The sequence below is a fragment of the Lepisosteus platostomus genome, chromosome 6 (assembly GCF_059453375.1).
Source record: "Lepisosteus platostomus isolate fLepPlt1 chromosome 6, fLepPlt1.hap1, whole genome shotgun sequence".
In the NCBI taxonomy this organism is placed as follows: domain Eukaryota; kingdom Metazoa; phylum Chordata; class Actinopteri; order Semionotiformes; family Lepisosteidae; genus Lepisosteus; species Lepisosteus platostomus.
Window position 1 is genome coordinate 62,777,202 of NC_142616.1, and position 16,502 is coordinate 62,793,703.

Here is a 16,502-nt window from a genome sequence, read left to right on the forward strand (position 1 = left end):
ACATACAGTGCCTTGCGAAAGTATTCGGCCCCCTTGAACTTTTCAACCTTTTGCCACATTTCAGGCTTCAAACATAAAGATATAAATTTTTTATTTTATGTGAAGAATCACCAACAAGTGGGACACAATTGTGAAGTGGAACGAAATCTATTGGATTTTTGAAACTTTTTTAACTAATAAAAAAATGAAAAGTGGGGCGTGCAAAATTATTCGGCCCCTTTACTTTCAGTGCAGCAAACTCACTCCAGAGGTTCAGCGAGGATCTCTGAATGATCCAATGTTGTCCTAAATGACTGATGGTGATAAATAGAATCCACCTGTGTGTAATCAAGTCTCTGTATAAATGCACCTGCTCTGTGATAGTCTCAAGGTTCTGTTGAAAGCACAGAGAGCATCATGAAGACCAAGGAACACACCAGGCAGGTCCGTAATACTGTTGTGGAGAAGTTTAAAGCCGGATTTGGATACAAAAAGATTTCCCAAGCTTCAAACATCCCAAGGAGCACTGTGCAAGCAATCATCTTGAAATGGAAGGAGTATCAGACCACTGCAAACAATCAGTCTTACACTGCACAAATCTGGCCTTTATGGAAGAGTGGCAAGAAGAAAGCCATTTCTCAAAGATATCCATAAAAAGTCTCGTCTAAAGTTTTCCACAAGCCACCTGGGAGACACCCCAAACATGTGGAAGAAGGTGCTCTGGTCAGATGAAACCAAAATCGAACTTTTTGGCCACAATGCAAAACGATATGTTTGGCGTAAAAGCAACACAGCTCATCACCCTCAACACACCATCCCCACTGTCAAACATGGTGGTGGCAGCATCATGGTTTGGGCCTGCTTTTCTTCAGCAGGGACAGGGAAGATGGTTAAAATTGAGGGGAAGATGGATGCAGCCAAATACAGGACCATTCTGGATGAAAACCTGTTGGAGTCTGCAAAAGACCTGAAACTGGGACGGAGATTTATCTTCCAACAAGACAATGATCCCAAACATACAGCAAAATCTACAAAGGAATGGTTCACAAATAAACGTATCCAGGTGTTTGAATGGCCAAGTCAAAGTCCAGACCTGAATCCAATCGAGAATCTGTGGAAAGAGCTGAAAACTGCTGTTCACAAACGCTCTCCATCCAACCTCACTGAGCTCGAGCTGTTTTGCAAGGAAGAATGGGCAGGAATTTCAGTCTCTCGATGTGCAAAACTGATAGAGACATACCCCAAGCGACTTGCAGCTGTAATCGCAGCAAAAGGTGGCTCTACAAAGTATTAACGCAAGGGGGCCAAATAATTTTGCACGCCCCACTTTTCATTTTTTTATTAGCTAAAAAAGTTTCAAAAATCCAATAGATTTCGTTCCACTTCACAATTGTGTCCCACTTGTTGGTGATTCTTCACATAAAATAAAAAATTTATATCTTTATGTTTGAAGCCTGAAATGTGGCAAAAGGTTGAAAAGTTCAAGGGGGCCGAATACTTTCGCAAGGCACTGTAATTGCATTTCAGGTGGCTGAACTGTGTAAATCAGCAACACACGTTTTGTGTCATTGCTGCACCAGGGGAAGTGAGTGTGTGTGCTGATGTAATATCAGCTATGTCATAACATATTATTTCTTGCCACTTTTACGTCAACTGTTTTAATATAGTCGGCAGTACAGTTTTCTTCCAAGCAAGCACCCTCATATTCCCCGAGCATGAAACAATATGAAGAAGACAAGAAACTGTAAAATGTAATATTTTACATTGAATTGCCACATACATTTAGTGCAATCAGAAATATTTTTTTAATCCAGGTGAAAGTGAAAAATGAACGATGTACAATCTCTTTTTACCAGAGGCAGATAACAATGGATTGTGTTTAGAGAAAACCATATTGAGAGAATGTTTTGTTCCATTTTCTTACTGAACATGTTCCGTGAAAGTTCTTTCCATTTTCCAGGTCTGTAAGAGTTAAATGGGTGGCAGGATTTTAGAGTGAACATGCTGAGAAATGTACACGGTGCCCCGAGTGCTGTGTAACTTGTTGGGGGCAGCACGCATATGGAAATTCTTTTACATGCAAAGCAGATCAAGGGTTTCCACCCTGTCTGACTCACATTTTCCAAGGCTGAGCCCACGTCCACAGACACATCAGGAAAAGACAAAATGTGTTCATACTGTATCAGTCTGAAGCTACTGGATACCCCATTCAACTTTGATGTTGTACCATACAGAATTTCAAATTTTCTTGTGTGAACATGATGAAACAAGAGTGGAAATCCCCTTTTCTGTTTTTCAGGAATTAGACTTCTATGTGCCAAGCCTTAAACTTGTTCGCAATCATGGCAATTAAAATTTCTCCTGGAGGAATATAGAAAATGGAAGGAATTCAGAAAATTCCATACAGGAATTTCTTATAAGGATTGCAACTAGAATGCCAGTGTATACTGTAATGATTTCTTTTTGAAGAGGCCCAATCTCTAATGTACTGAAAAGATTGCTTGTTGAAAATGCTGCTTGAAATTTCAGTTCTGTTTTATCTCTAGTATATTTCACAACAGAAACTTTCTGTATCACCCTGCAACTCACAACTGGCCACCCACTGTAGCTAAGCAGGTATGAGCTTGGTCAGTACCTGGATGGGAGACCTCATGGGAAAGCTAAGGCTGCTGCTGGAAGAGGTGTTAGTGGGCCAGTAGGGGGCGCTCACCCTGCCGTCTATGTGGGTCCTAATGCCCCAGTAAAATGATGGGGACACTATACTATAAAAAGGCGCCGTCCTTAGGATGAGATGTAAAACTGAGGTCCTAACTCCATGTGGTCATTAAAAATCCCAGGGCACCTCTCGAAAAAGCATGTCATCCATAATACAAAGGAACAAGTAATAGGTTTATTCCATGCTGAAAAAAAGAAGAAAGAGAACACAACGTTTCGGCCATGGAGCCTTCTTCAGGTGAAGACGCAGCTACCCACCTGATCATAATACAACTTATGAACAAAAAAAACCACTCGGCAACACCCAGAACTAATTTGGCCATATTTAAAGTGACTTTTTCACGATCTAACATTCACTCCCATTACAGCAACCGGACAACCTGTCAGAACAATACCAGCAGCAGGGGCTCCTTTGATAAGATATTGGGTTCTGTTTTCACAGCAATAGTGACGACCACTGCCACCACCACAGTCATGCAGATCCCCTACCCACAGCAGCCAGCGGCCCCCCAGACCTACCCTGGTCCACAGTACCCAGGCTACCAGCCTGTGCCTGTCCAGCCCGGCTATGGGAGCCAGCCTTTGCCAACAGCTCCCTACCCAGGGCAGCAGTATGCGCCAACGTACCCGGCCTCCGGACCCCCCCCGCCTTACCAAGAGGCCGTGCCAGGTGAGCGCATCACGAGGACCTGAAGGACCAGCACTACTGCTGGCTACAGCACAGTAAATCGTTATTCACAGAGAGCAGGAGCAACTACGCTTGGCTCATCTCTTTGTGTTGTCGTCTTGCGGATGAATTTCTGATGTATGCGTACGTTATGCGTGACGTGAACATATGTCTGCACAAACATGTCTACGACTTGGCAATTTCATTTAAAGTCCCTGCATAACACTACTCTCTTTTTAAGCCACAGGCCATAGCGATGTGAAATCCAATCCTTAAAATCACTGGGGCATGTTAAGACCTTTTCTTTCTGTTTCAAATTTTTGTCACTATTGATTTTTGTTTTTGTTTTTTTGTGCAGGACCGGCACCTTACCCTGCACAACCTGCTTATAGCCCCGCACACCCTCCAGCGTCTTATGACTGTGGCCAGCCTGCCTACCCTCCCCAGCAGGGGTACCCTGCCCAGCCAGACTACAACTCCAGCCAGCCAGCTTACAATCCTGCCTACATGGATCAACAAAAAAACGCATACTGAATGGGACACAGCTGGAAAGATCACAAAAAATATTATACCTTTTCCACATTGACCTATCTGTCCTCGAATACACTGGGTCAACCGTCCGGTTACACATGGTTACAAAATGTGGTAATGTTTTTTTTAATCCGAAGCGTCAACTTTTTAAACGTGTTTCTCACTGCATCTCAGTTCTCCACTCTTGCAGGGTTCAGTTATTTCTAAAGGGAATACTCAATGTCCCACCATACGCACGGGAAAAATGTGTAATAGGTTTAATTTCTACTTTTTTGTAAATATAATTCTGAGTCTGTTTTGATGATTAAAGTTCAAGTGAATGGGTATTTGCTCTTATGTCAAAATTGATAAATCTTGAGGTTGATGTGTACCTAACTCTGAATCTTCAAAATTATACTATTTTATTTTTATATTTTAGGTTTACTTCAGTGTTGCAAGGTATGGCTGTCACAGCTGTCTTAAAGTAGTAAAACTGAAATGCCTTAGCAGTTACTTGAAGACTTGCTGGCGTTTTACTGTTCTGCAGAATGTGTTTTTTGTGCTACCATAGTGCTCCATGATGGTCAAGAAGAGAAGTGCAGTGCTTTTGAATTTAATGGCCTTTTACAGGCACCTTTCTTTGTATAGTCTCCTCAGGTTCTCAGCAATAAACCGAAGAATGTTAACCTTTACTTTACAAAGAAGTTACTTATATTTAAAGTTTTAAGTAAATGCAGGAAAAGCCATTTCCACAGTGTCCATTGAGAAAGATAAAAAGAAACCAGGGATACTAGACCTCATTTCATCCTCTGTATAGGTTGTAAAAATATGCACATTCCACTTGGAGTTGTGCCCTTCTTTTGCCTTTTCACAACAATTATTCAAATATTCCATTTGTTTTATACCTAAAATGCCTTTATTGTACATGAATACGTTTTTTTCCAGTTTCTTGTATTTTTTCTAAAAAAAAAATGCAGTTAGATGAGTTTGCTTCCTTTCTGAAGAGTTAACAATACACCTCACCCTGTTTTAGTAGTATCTTGTGAGAAGTATTTAAGGTGTTAGACAAAATACAAAGTACTAGATATGCATATGTTTTTGTGTGGAATAAACATCATTGTGATGATACCACTAACATTCCTATGTGCACATCTGTTTTCCGCATTACACAATTAGTATTTACTTGGATTTCCACCTGTCAGGTAATGAATGATGTGAAACAGTGGGATTTTTATGGTGTCTTGTCATACTGCTTTGGAGAAGAAAAGTTTCCTATTGCAGTGCAATTTTATCCATTTCAGAATTGCAGGCTCCAAGCAATTATATTAACCATATTCATGAAAAGGGAACCTCTTAAATTGTAATTTAACTCAGCATCTGGCTGTGCAGAATTAATCAGAATAACAATTAAACTGTCAATAATCATAGTAATTTCATTGGATATTAAGACTTAAGAGATCCAAACCTGTATATAAGCTTTTCATTGTAACCTTTGTGAACCTGCATGGCTGTAAACAAATCTAGTATTTTCCAGAGCCAGTTTGACTTTGAATAACTTCGGCAAGATGCCATGGGCCCACGTTCTCAAGATAACATATCATATGGGTAACATATCTACTAGTTCAGAGTGTTTGCACTTTACAATAGATAGATTAAACCACAGAGCTAAGACTTGTGTAAGTTCTAAAATGGAGTTTGTCCTGGTTCAAAATTAAGGTATAAGGATGTGTTATAAAGCACTGCTATTCTGCTCATTGTCACCTGAAATGAAATTGAGATTGTGTAACATTTAATTTAATAGTTTTAAAATATAATGGACTAGAACCTCTAAATCATGCATTTTTCCTCGTATTTAATATTCATGCAAGTGTTTAACAGAACTCCCATGTCCATTTTCCAGGCAAAATTGCTAAATTTATTTAAGAATTCATAACATAATTCTCTATTTAAAAGGAGTATGAGTATACACAATAGATACAGTTTTTTAGACAGTGGGAACATAATCAGGAAATGAAGGTGGCTTTAAATTTCACAGAAATTAATAGAAGAAATGCAATAGTTCTTAATCGGCAACAAATAAAAAGCTTGACATGGAATCAAGAGGAAATGGTTCTTGTGTAAATGTTCAGAAAAAAAGTGTTGTCCTTTCTTTCATGAGAGATAAAATGCCATAGTAAATGTATTAGAGGACTGATTTTCCAATAGGGAAAATTAGACCTTTAATTTGTTACTTGAGGCAGTTTTTTTTAAATCAAACTGTTAAATAAAATAAAAAAAACACCATATGTGGTCTCTGTCACTGAAAAGGAGTCAGTAGTATGCCTTTAAAAAGTGAATTACAGTGTAAAAGGCTAATGAAGAAAAACACGTATGCCCAAGACTGTGCATTTTATGTAACTTACACTCCTGCAAGCAAACCGCAAACTTGAAAACACCTATGAGTAGTAATGGTCGATATCCATGTCTTCCACATCTGCCTCCGGACGACAGATTTCTTCTAAAGCCAATTCTATACGCAAAAAAACAGGTATTAGAGAAAAACAAGTACAAGTACAATGAACATGTTTACTTGCTGGGCCACAGACATTTCTCAGGCTTGCCTAACTTTCTTCATCACTTAAACATGGCTGTTGGGCCATAATGTGGCTGCGAAAAACAGATTTAATTGCAGCAAAGATCAAAGATGAAAACACACGACACATGCTTTTATTTTATAAATTCGCAATAGATCATAATATCGCTGCTTCACATAAGAGAAACGTAGAAAAATGCTTAAAAGAATACAATCCCGGAAATTACAAGCATCAGTATTGTTGCATATGAGAAGACCAGAACTAAAAACATCAGTCACTGTACATTTTTCTATGCGTCACAGAACCCAGTTTAAATAGGAAAGGGACTTCCATTCTCTTCTTATTGCACAGATTTATAAACACTGATCACTGAAAGGCTGAAAATCCAAAGCAGACAGCGCAGGACATTTCTGCACTCACCTTCGCTCCCCCACAGGCACGGGATCTTGCGGAAGGCATCCCGGACGGCTGGGATCACCTGGCCGTACATGTGCAGCACGTCCAGGCAGTGCTCGGCGAAGCCGGGGTCGTGCTGGGACAGCCAGTGCAGCAGCTGCAGGGCCTCCCTCAGCAGCGGGAGGGTCCCGGGCTGGGGCCTCACACCCTGCTCCTCCCCGCACTCCTGCGCCCTCACCTGCAGCCACTGCCTGTGCAGGATCACCACTAGGGTGCGCACTATCTGCACAAACGCAGAAAAAGGTAATGTAATAATAATAATAAAAATAATAATAATAAAAAAAAACTTTATTTTATATAGCGCCTTTAAAGGTGGCTTCTCAAAGCCCTTTACAGGATGACAATAACAATAAATAAGAAGACTACAACAATAAATAAGAAAATTTCACAAGACAGGACACAATTATAATTACAACAATACAACAATAACAATAGAGGAGACCGTGGAAGATGGTATTAAGAAGAGCAGAGGGGTGAAGAATGGAACCAGTTAAGTAAAGGCTTTTCTGAAGAAGAAGGTTTTGAGTCTGGATTTGAAGGAGTTTAGAGAAGGTGACTCTCTAATATCCTTGGGCAAAGAGTTCCAGAGCTTGGGGGCATAGCAGGAGAAGGCCCTGTCGCCCATACAATGTAGACGGGCTTGGGGGACAGTAAGGAGGGCAGAATTTGAAGAGCGGAGGTTGCGAGGTGGGGAGTAGGGCGATAAAAGTTCAGACAGGTATTGAGGTGCCAAGCCATGTAAAGCCTTGTAGGTGAGCATGAGGATTTTAAAGTCTACGCGGAATTTGACCGGAAGCCAGTGCAAGGACTCCAGGATAGGAGTAATGTGAACACTTGCACTAGACCTGGTCAGGATTCTGGCTGCTGAATTTTGGACATACTGCAGCTTGTTCAGAGTAGATTTAGATACCCCAGGGAGCAGAGCATTGCAGTAGTCCATTCGAGGTTTCTTCAATTCTAATGTTTCTTTATTAGCCCTATACAATTTCTTGCATTAGGAATTCGTCTTTTCGCATACCCCAGCTTTTTCTCCATGGAGACACAGACACACAGACAGGGAGAGAAGCTTGGGGTCAGAGCGCAGGGTCTGCCATTGTATGGCGCCCCTGGAGCAGTTGGGGTTAAGGGCCTTGCTCAGGGGCCCAACGGAGTAGGATTCCTCTGCCGGCCGCGGGATTTGAACCGGCAACCTTCCAGTCACAGGCGCAGATCCTTAGCAACAGAGCCACCGCTCCGCCCCAGGTTGAGCGTCGGCAATCTGAATTGATACACCGTATGCCCGTAAATAAAAGCTTGCAAAGCCTTTTCCCTTGAGCTCAATTCAGCTCTTCTGGGAGATGCTCTGCTCCCAATAACCTTCTACGGAGAAAGGTCAACCTTAAATATCTCAAATTTCAGCACAGACCAAGTCATTCTCTAATTGCACTTCCAAATGAAATTCAATCCGTGGACGCTGCTCTTTCTTACCTCTTTATTGCACTGACACGACGATTTAAAAAGAGTAGCACTTGAGGAAGAACTCTGGGTGCACAGCTTTGTTAAGAGCCGAACAACCTGCGAAGAGAACCAAGCAATTTTCTGGAATTAGTTCTTACAATACTATGAAGACCATGCATTACTTTTTCTGAAGCTGAAAAAATATGAACACATATCAAAAAATTCCTACACTACACAAGTACTATACTGGAATCCTCCATGGTCAAAATAGAAACAATATTATTCACAATCTTGTTTCTTCTACAATGCAGACAACGGGCAGGTTACATCACCTCTAAATCCAGCTGAGTTCCACAATTGTCAGTCACCAGTCTATCAGGTCTGGGAGTTATATATGTGTATAATCTGAAGAAAGGACATTCATCTATAAAGAAAAACGTTACTTCAACTTTCATTTTTTGTATAGTCTTAATTTAATTTACATGCATTCATAATTGTCCATCAACAAGGAAAGAATGCATTTTCAGGATCACTCATAATGCTGTAATAATTAATAATTTAATTACAAATATTATATGTAAGTATTATATAGCTACAAAATACAATGACATGATGTTTATTAACTCCATTGTTTTCATTTAAATTATTTTTGTTTGGCACCTTTTTGACCTATTGTGAGAATGCCAAGACACAGATCTTTGATAGTATACGTACATAACTTGCCTCCTACAAGGACAAAGAACAAAAATCACTCAAATCACTCATTTCACCTGTTTTCATTCTTTTACAACAGTTTCTGCCCAGCTCAAGGTTTAAACAAAAATAAATTTGGTCAAACCCTCATGCAATCTCATTGTATGTTAAATATGTCTGCTGTGTACTTTTTTTAAACAGGCTGCCGCCAACATCATACAGTTAAAGACAGAGGATGCTGAGCTGAGAAATGTGAAGAATTAATATTTCTGAAGGCGACTGAACAGGAGAAATATCCTGTAAATGAGATAATGCTAGCAATCACAAGGAAAATGGGACAAAAAAACAATAAAGCCATTGAACACCGTTATAAAAATAATGTGAAAAGGCATGACACTGGACCAGTAGCTTCTGATGTAAGGTCTAAATTACTATGGAAAATCTTCTTAAAACAAGGCATCTCACCTAAGTGTGAACAGAGCAGAGCAGCCATATCCTGATTGCTAGCAGTACGAGCCAGTAGACTGACAGTCAGGCAAACGATTCGATATGAGGTTTCTCGCGATAGGCAACCCATCAAATACTGGCTGCTGAGGAAACACTTGAACCTGTGTTAGAAAAAGATTAACTATAGATTTCCATTTCTGCTGTAAAACTGAAGCAAATGCTTAGAGAACAAACAGAAAGAACATTAAGGTATTGAAAAACGTCATCAGTAAAAATCGTCCTTTCATTTGTATTGAGCTACTGACGAGGTTAAACGAACAAAGCCAGGACTATCATTTTCATTCAGATTTCACTAATTCTACAAATAATCAGTATCAGCACAAGTATCACATATCATTATCCCATACACACACCAATCTTCCACCAAGTTTCGCAAAATCACAAAAGTTCTCCAGTTCCCACCTTGTCAGTAGTGATTCAGGAGCCCTTTCAGCCAGCATATTCAAGGTTGTCAAACTGCTGATTAACACGGTCTCTCTCTGACAGGCAGCCTTTGTGAAAACAGGGTCAGCCAGAAGGAGCAGCCTGCTGAACAAAGGGTGAGGTTCTTCCACTGCGTCTATGACACGAGGCGCTGCTTCGTCAACTTTTGAAGTTCCCGGATTGTTTTCGTCAAGAACAAACGCAGCCGGTTTCGATTTATCGGCTTCCAAATCACTTTCTTTCGTCCACATCTTATTCTGATGTGAAAGCAAAGTCTGAACCACTTCCCTGCTCTGGGACACTAAATGGTACAGAGCTTTCAGGGCAGCAAGAGCAAAGTCTTCAAGGTTCACTAGGGACTCTTCTGTACCAGAGCTCATACTGCCTTTGGGAGAGGATCCACTTCGAGGGCTCTTCCCAGACTTTTCCACATTCTTCAGTGCCTGGCAAAACATGCCAATGTGATAGTCCAATAGCGGTAAAAGGTGCCCTGCACCAGAGTTTCTTCTGTCTGTGTCTAGCTGCCAGACACCATCAGAGTTGTGGTCAAGAGCTAGCATATGAAGTCCAGAAATGGCAAGGCTCTGCGCTTTACTAAAGCTGTTGTGAGGTCTCCGGATGCCTTTAGTCTCTGCTGAAGGATCACAGGACTCGGGAGATGATGCTCTGGAAAAATGAGGGGAAATGGCTGAAATGAACTTGGCTCCATGTCAATATGTACAAACAGCTAAAAGGTGTAGAGGTGGAAAGAGAGATCAACGCTCAATGCTTCGGACAAAGACACTTACGAACTGAAGAATTTGTGCTGAAATAGCGAGTCGGGGCTGATGCACAGCAGATGACAGAGTCCTAGAGTGCTGGGGCAAAGAGGGCACTGTAGCAGGAGGTTCAGCAGGATGGATCCTTCACAGCAAAAAAAAATAATATTTTAAACCTCAAAATGACACTGTAGAGGTCTTCAATCCACACGGTCCTAAATTCACTTTATCAAGAGTCAAGAAAATAATAATAATAATCATGGCTTGAAAATAAATAACGTCAGCTATCTAATGACACTCCCAAAATCTATTACAGACACACCACATAAAAAAACACTGCTGTGTTATTTATTGTTACTTCCAGCTCAATTTACCTTGAAATTGAACGGGCTCAGATAGACAGGAAGTGTGTTGATGTACATCATCCTTGATGCTTCTTTTCATGTCAGTGCAAAGTGCTTTTTCATCTGTATGGGAGATACAGCAAAGAGAACTGAGACTTTGGAATAACAGTCAGATTTAGGTAAGTCATTGTTTGGACAAAAAGAAGTCTTGATGCAACTACAAAGACGAATCCTCTTTTCTTTAGAGTAAACCATTCAAATCAAAGTCATTCAGCTTCCTGGAATATATAGTGGATAAAAGATAGAAGAAATAAAAGGGCTTCAATTACTTTCTTGTTTTACCAAGTATGTGTTAAAAAAAGCAAATAGAATAATACCTTCCTTGAAAGAAGAACCTTGGCTGACCCTCTGGACTTTAACAAGCGAGTGCTTCACAGGCAGTTCAGCAGAGAAGACCTCCTTTGAGAGGAAAGAATTCCGGCCGCTTACAGGAGAGGCAGTTCTTTCCTGCTGCAGAATTCCAGGAGAACATCGTCGGGGGCTGTAAACATCCCACTAGTTAATATCCCATTATAATAACCAGACCTGTAAAATGCTGCTCGTACCTTTAAGCAAACGAGTAACCTACAAAGTCACTTCCCAGAAAAACGTAACAGGACTTCTCACTGTCTTCAGGATTGAAGGTTTAGAGCACTGTTACACCACTGTCTGCTTCGTCATTAGCCCATTTGTCCACCGTAGTGACTTTGAACACGGCTGCCTTGCGCAAATGTGATCAAAACAGAGGTGTACAGCATGATCCATCATCAAAGGGGCACAGCAGTGGCAGGAATCCACTGTCAAGTCACAGAGGTTTATGAACCCCATGCCATGAGACAGATACTGGAGTGAGTGTAATGAAACGTCTTCAATAACCATAATACAAGCAACTGGGGTGTGCAAATACTTTCCTGCACTGAATCATTCCTATCTCAGAAGTATGAAATTTGCTAACATAGAATAAAATCTCACCACTAAAGGCATTTCACCCATTTCCATGGGTGCCTGACACAACATGGTCCATAGGGGCCGATGGGTCCCACAAAATGTGCACCCTCAGTGCACTGAAGCAACTCACAGATATTCAGAGATTTACAAAGACAACGTTTTCCTGGCTGCATCTGGCATGATACCAGACAGAAGTTCAGGCTGCACATTCTTGTTGTACCTAGACATTTTCACAGCATTGCAAGTTGGAGGTGCTAGATTACACACCTCACTGACCTGCCTGGCACCCAGTGATTTCCCACCTATCTAGATCAGAACCTGTCCAGTTGACAACAGGAAAGAGTAACACTAAAGACAGAGCCAGACACTGAAGTCTTGACTCTAGGAACCTCAATTCAAATGGACACAAATGGGTGGCATATAGGATGCATGCAAGAACAGGTCTGAAGTCCATCTGGGAGAGTTTTGTGCACCATGGCCCTAGTGTTGGTCTAGCTTTTAATTACAGTATGTACTAATAAATGAGCCCTGGTACATTATTTACTGAAATAACTACCTGTATATTTATGAATTTGTTGGAGGAAAAAGAGAAAATGCTTTTTTTTCTGATAGAACTCAAACAAAGCTATATGATTTATATCTTCTTTTCAAATCACATTTCTGGGTCTTCTATACATGATAATTAAGACCGAAAAAACTACCTTTATTTGTTACAGATCAAAGAATAAATTCTGAAACAAAACATACCTAAGTTTAGAAACAGATGGAAAGGTGAGTTTATTCCCCCGGTCACAGCTCTGCAGTTTGATTTTCATTTCATTCATCTCTGCTTCTTTAAAGTGCAGTTCTGACTGCAAGGACTGCACCTGTTCGACGAGAAAGAAAAACTGTCAAGATCCCACCAGGAAAGTGTGTAACTGATGTGCTTTCAGATGTGACTGTACCCCTAAACCAATAGACCAGAAGAAGCCTCTCATTTACAAAGACAACCTGGAGAGTACCCAGTAATAGAGTGTGGTGTTTTCCCTCTAGCAATTTATAAAAGCACCCTGCTCCCCGTTTCAAAAGTACCATCTCATCAGGCGTATGAGCCATACATACAGCTTCCCAGTTACAAGTCCAGAGCTTTAGGCACTACTCAACTCCTCTGCCCGGACACATCCCAAAGATTCTCAGTGTTTCGAAGGGAGGAGAGTAAACCCCAGCTTAGGTAAAGGGCCTTCTCTTGCAGTGCTAATGTAGTTACTGCTAGCCTACACATGCCCAGCAAGTTGCAAGCATTGCTGCTGTCCAGAGAGGGCCCTGGCAAATGAACACCCAACTTACTCCTATCAACTGAGTGGATTTTCAAGCAGCTGTGAACGACGGACAGTGGTGCTGCCTGCAGAGGCCCATCCATGGTCAATTAGCGAAAGGAGGAAGATTCCAATTAGTAATCTAATTAATCTCAATTAATGAGACTGAGAGGAATGAGAGGAATTAATCTCAACACGTAGTCTGCCTGAGCGCTTTTACTCTTTGAGCCACATGGCAACCCCACCCTTTGAGCATTTTAGCTTTAAAAGAGCCAACAGTGTCCAAGAATAACCAGCTGAGACTTAGAAAACAGACAATATGTGGAAAGTGAACTGGCAACGTGCAACTCAACACTACATAAAAATGGCAGAGAACCTGCCTTTCAGACCCCACTTTGCTCCAGTCTCACAGTGATTCTAACCAACATGATTGCAGAAGAAGAAGAATTCCTTACACTTGTACAGTGTTTTTCTGGACACTCCACTCAAAGCACTTTACAGGTAATGAGTAATCCCACTATCACCACCAATGTGCAGCCCCCACCCGGATGACGTGATGGCACCCATAGTGCGCCAGTATGCTCCCCACATACCAGCTCTCAGTGGGGAGAACAAATGCAAAATGTATAGAGCTGACCTTCTTTGCCAGCTCCTTCTCCTTTTCACTCTGGATGTTGGCTCTTTCTTTCTCCAAGAGGAGCTGGGCTTTTTTCTGCTTGTCCCGCTCTTGCTCTGTGTGCTGCAGAGAGTCCCGCAGCACTCGGATCTCCCCGTTCTTCATCAGCAGCTGAGACTCCGCTTCCTTCAGCTGACAGGGAGCGGAGGGAGAAAGAAAAGAGATATCGCTCGTTAGACCCTTTTCCGAGTTAACCACACGACTTTGGTAAGTCAAGCTGAGATTTCTTTATTGCAATAAAGAAAGGAGGACAGACAGACTTAACAGGTTAACCTTGTGTCTCACTCACTTTCGTAAGGACAGCAACAGGCTTTTATTCTTGAAGATGAGCAAAATTTTCAGACACAAACATACATTTCTGATTGGACAGTATCAATTTTTACCATATCAGGTGTAAACAAGGTCAGAAAGTCAGAAAGTTAAGCCGTTAGGTCAGCCTCAAGCTGACCAATTAACCAAGCAATTAACCAAGATCCCTAATTAACTAAGACCCCTGCAGCTTTTCATGTTGCTAAAAAGCATAGGATACGTGAGTTACAGCTCCAATCAAAGACTTTGAAGAAACCCTAGCCAGCTGGGAATGCACAAAAAACTCAAATAGTTCTTGAGGGCTTTATTGTTAACTCATGACCGGCATACAATCATTCAACTCAGACATTTTTAATGAGTAGGAAATGTCTGCTCAATATGGACTTCAACAGCAAACAAACTGACCAAAATTCTCCATGACACTAGACAGAATCCCTATCCCAACTCAAGGAGTGGGTAACGATGTCTAATAGAATACTTGAAGTAACTAAGGTGTTTCATAGTACTGAAATTTGAGATTTTTTTAAAAAATTGAGCATAAAGTGACAATACTGTCACAGTTGTACATAAGAAGACTTTAAGCCATATTCCAATTTTTCAAAAAACATTTAATTAATTTAGTGCAAGCTCACCTTTTTCTTAAGCTCTTCATGTTGAGCTTCAAATGACTCATAGAATGCTTCTCTGCCTCTCCTGAATTGTTCTCCATTTCCTGTCAGGAAATCCCAAACCCACAGTCTTTTTAATCATGAAATGAGCGAGCAGCAGGAGTGGTTCCTTTGCAAAGTCACTGGTTTACACTTACTAAATGAAACAGGGGAGTTAATGTCACAATTGTATACATTGCACAATAAATACTTTTGTTCAAACACAGCTAGAAAAGCTGCTGATAGTTTTCCACTCTCCTGCATTACAATTTATTTTATACAAGATAACATGTATGCACTCTAATGTGTTATGAACAACATTTTAAAAGCATACCGCAGGGTTCCTTGGTTGTGGATCTGTCAGAGGTGCCCAACTTGCTCAGCCCACCATCGCTGCCCACATGATAACTGTTGCCAATAGCAAAGGTAGTTCTGACCTCTGCCGTTGGCCTGCTTTGCGTGGTTTGTTCAGGTTTGTTCGCTTCCACAGGCTCAGTAAATGCCTGGGATGCAATAGTATCAATCTCATCCAGATCATCTTGTGTAAAGTCATCGTCCTCTCCGAAGCAATCGGCAACGTTCTGATCTGCTCCCTTATGGCGCTTCAGAGGAGGGCACTCCATGCCATGGTCTCCGGGTGAACGTCGTCCAGTGACGGCAGAAAGCCCCGCTACCGAAGCACCCAATTTGTCTCGAGCAACACTGATATTTCTCCTGTTCGCATAAATATTGTAGGCAGACATCCTTACAATCAGTACTCTGGAAGATCAGAAAAGAATAAACAAAATATTAAAACTAAATAACAGACCTCACAATAAGTAAAGATCGTCTTCTCCGATTAAACCTGCACCAGAGCTTTTAACCCTGGTGTTTACTGTATGCCCACTGTATACAGTATGTGTACCCGGACCGTAATTTATGAATGGCGGAAAGAAGAAAAAACATATTTTCTGGTCGGGTAAGGACCGAATACCTTCGAGTAACAATAAAACCGAAAGCACTTAAGGCAAAAGCATGTTTAGAAAAAAGTTTTTAAAATTCAAAAATATTAATTTCCGTGACAAACTGGGGAGGTTACACCGAAAACCGAAAGCAAATGAGATGTTTTAAATCCTCTTTAGAAAAGAAGGATTAACACATCGGGTTTATCTTAACGTTTAACAAAATGCTTATCATTCGTAAATGGACAATTATATGAAGAAGTAAAGCTATATATTAAATATTTAATATATATTATATATATTAGAAAGTGGGAATGACTGAACTACTGCTCACACATTTTTAACTCAAGCAAAACTTCGCTAACTTTTTGGGAGAAACAGGAAATAAAGTATCTGAAATAAAACTGAATACGTCCTGAAAACAAACCTGATATTAAATCACACAATTCCATTGCGTAGTGCCACTTCAATTATACAATTCTCATATTCAGACTGCAAAAGCAGACCCGAACTAACACATCCTCATCTCATTCTACATACTTTACAATATTGATTTCTGCACTCTAGACGTCTCAAGTACCACAG

The 16,502-nt window shown here is 40.9% G+C and overlaps 2 protein-coding genes across 3 annotated transcripts in view; one reads left to right on the forward strand and one right to left on the reverse strand.

The window, feature by feature from the left end:
• Positions 1-5,006, forward strand: part of shisa10.1 (shisa family member 10, tandem duplicate 1) — a 19,077-nt gene extending 14,071 nt beyond the window's left edge. For both annotated transcript variants that reach the window (XM_088636783.1, XM_088636784.1), the window contains 2 exons: positions 3,137-3,364; positions 3,720-5,006. In XM_088636783.1, coding sequence (XP_088492909.1) covers positions 3,137-3,364; positions 3,720-3,895 — 404 coding nt within the window. In that variant the 3' untranslated portion in view covers positions 3,896-5,006. The remainder of the gene's footprint in view (positions 1-3,136; positions 3,365-3,719) is intronic.
• atrip (ATR interacting protein) lies at positions 4,835-16,488 on the reverse strand. Its single transcript, XM_088636782.1, has 14 exons — positions 16,345-16,488; positions 15,311-15,735; positions 14,962-15,041; positions 13,982-14,152; positions 12,797-12,915; positions 11,440-11,603; positions 11,093-11,185; positions 10,749-10,863; positions 9,940-10,626; positions 9,496-9,638; positions 8,670-8,761; positions 8,368-8,454; positions 6,865-7,123; positions 4,835-6,380 (listed from the first exon to the last, which is right to left on the reverse strand). Exons 2-14 carry the CDS (start codon positions 15,717-15,719, stop codon positions 6,307-6,309), a joined length of 2,493 nt encoding a protein of 830 aa, XP_088492908.1. The 5' UTR covers positions 15,720-15,735; positions 16,345-16,488; the 3' UTR covers positions 4,835-6,306.
• Between the last annotated feature and the right edge of the window lie 14 nt (positions 16,489-16,502).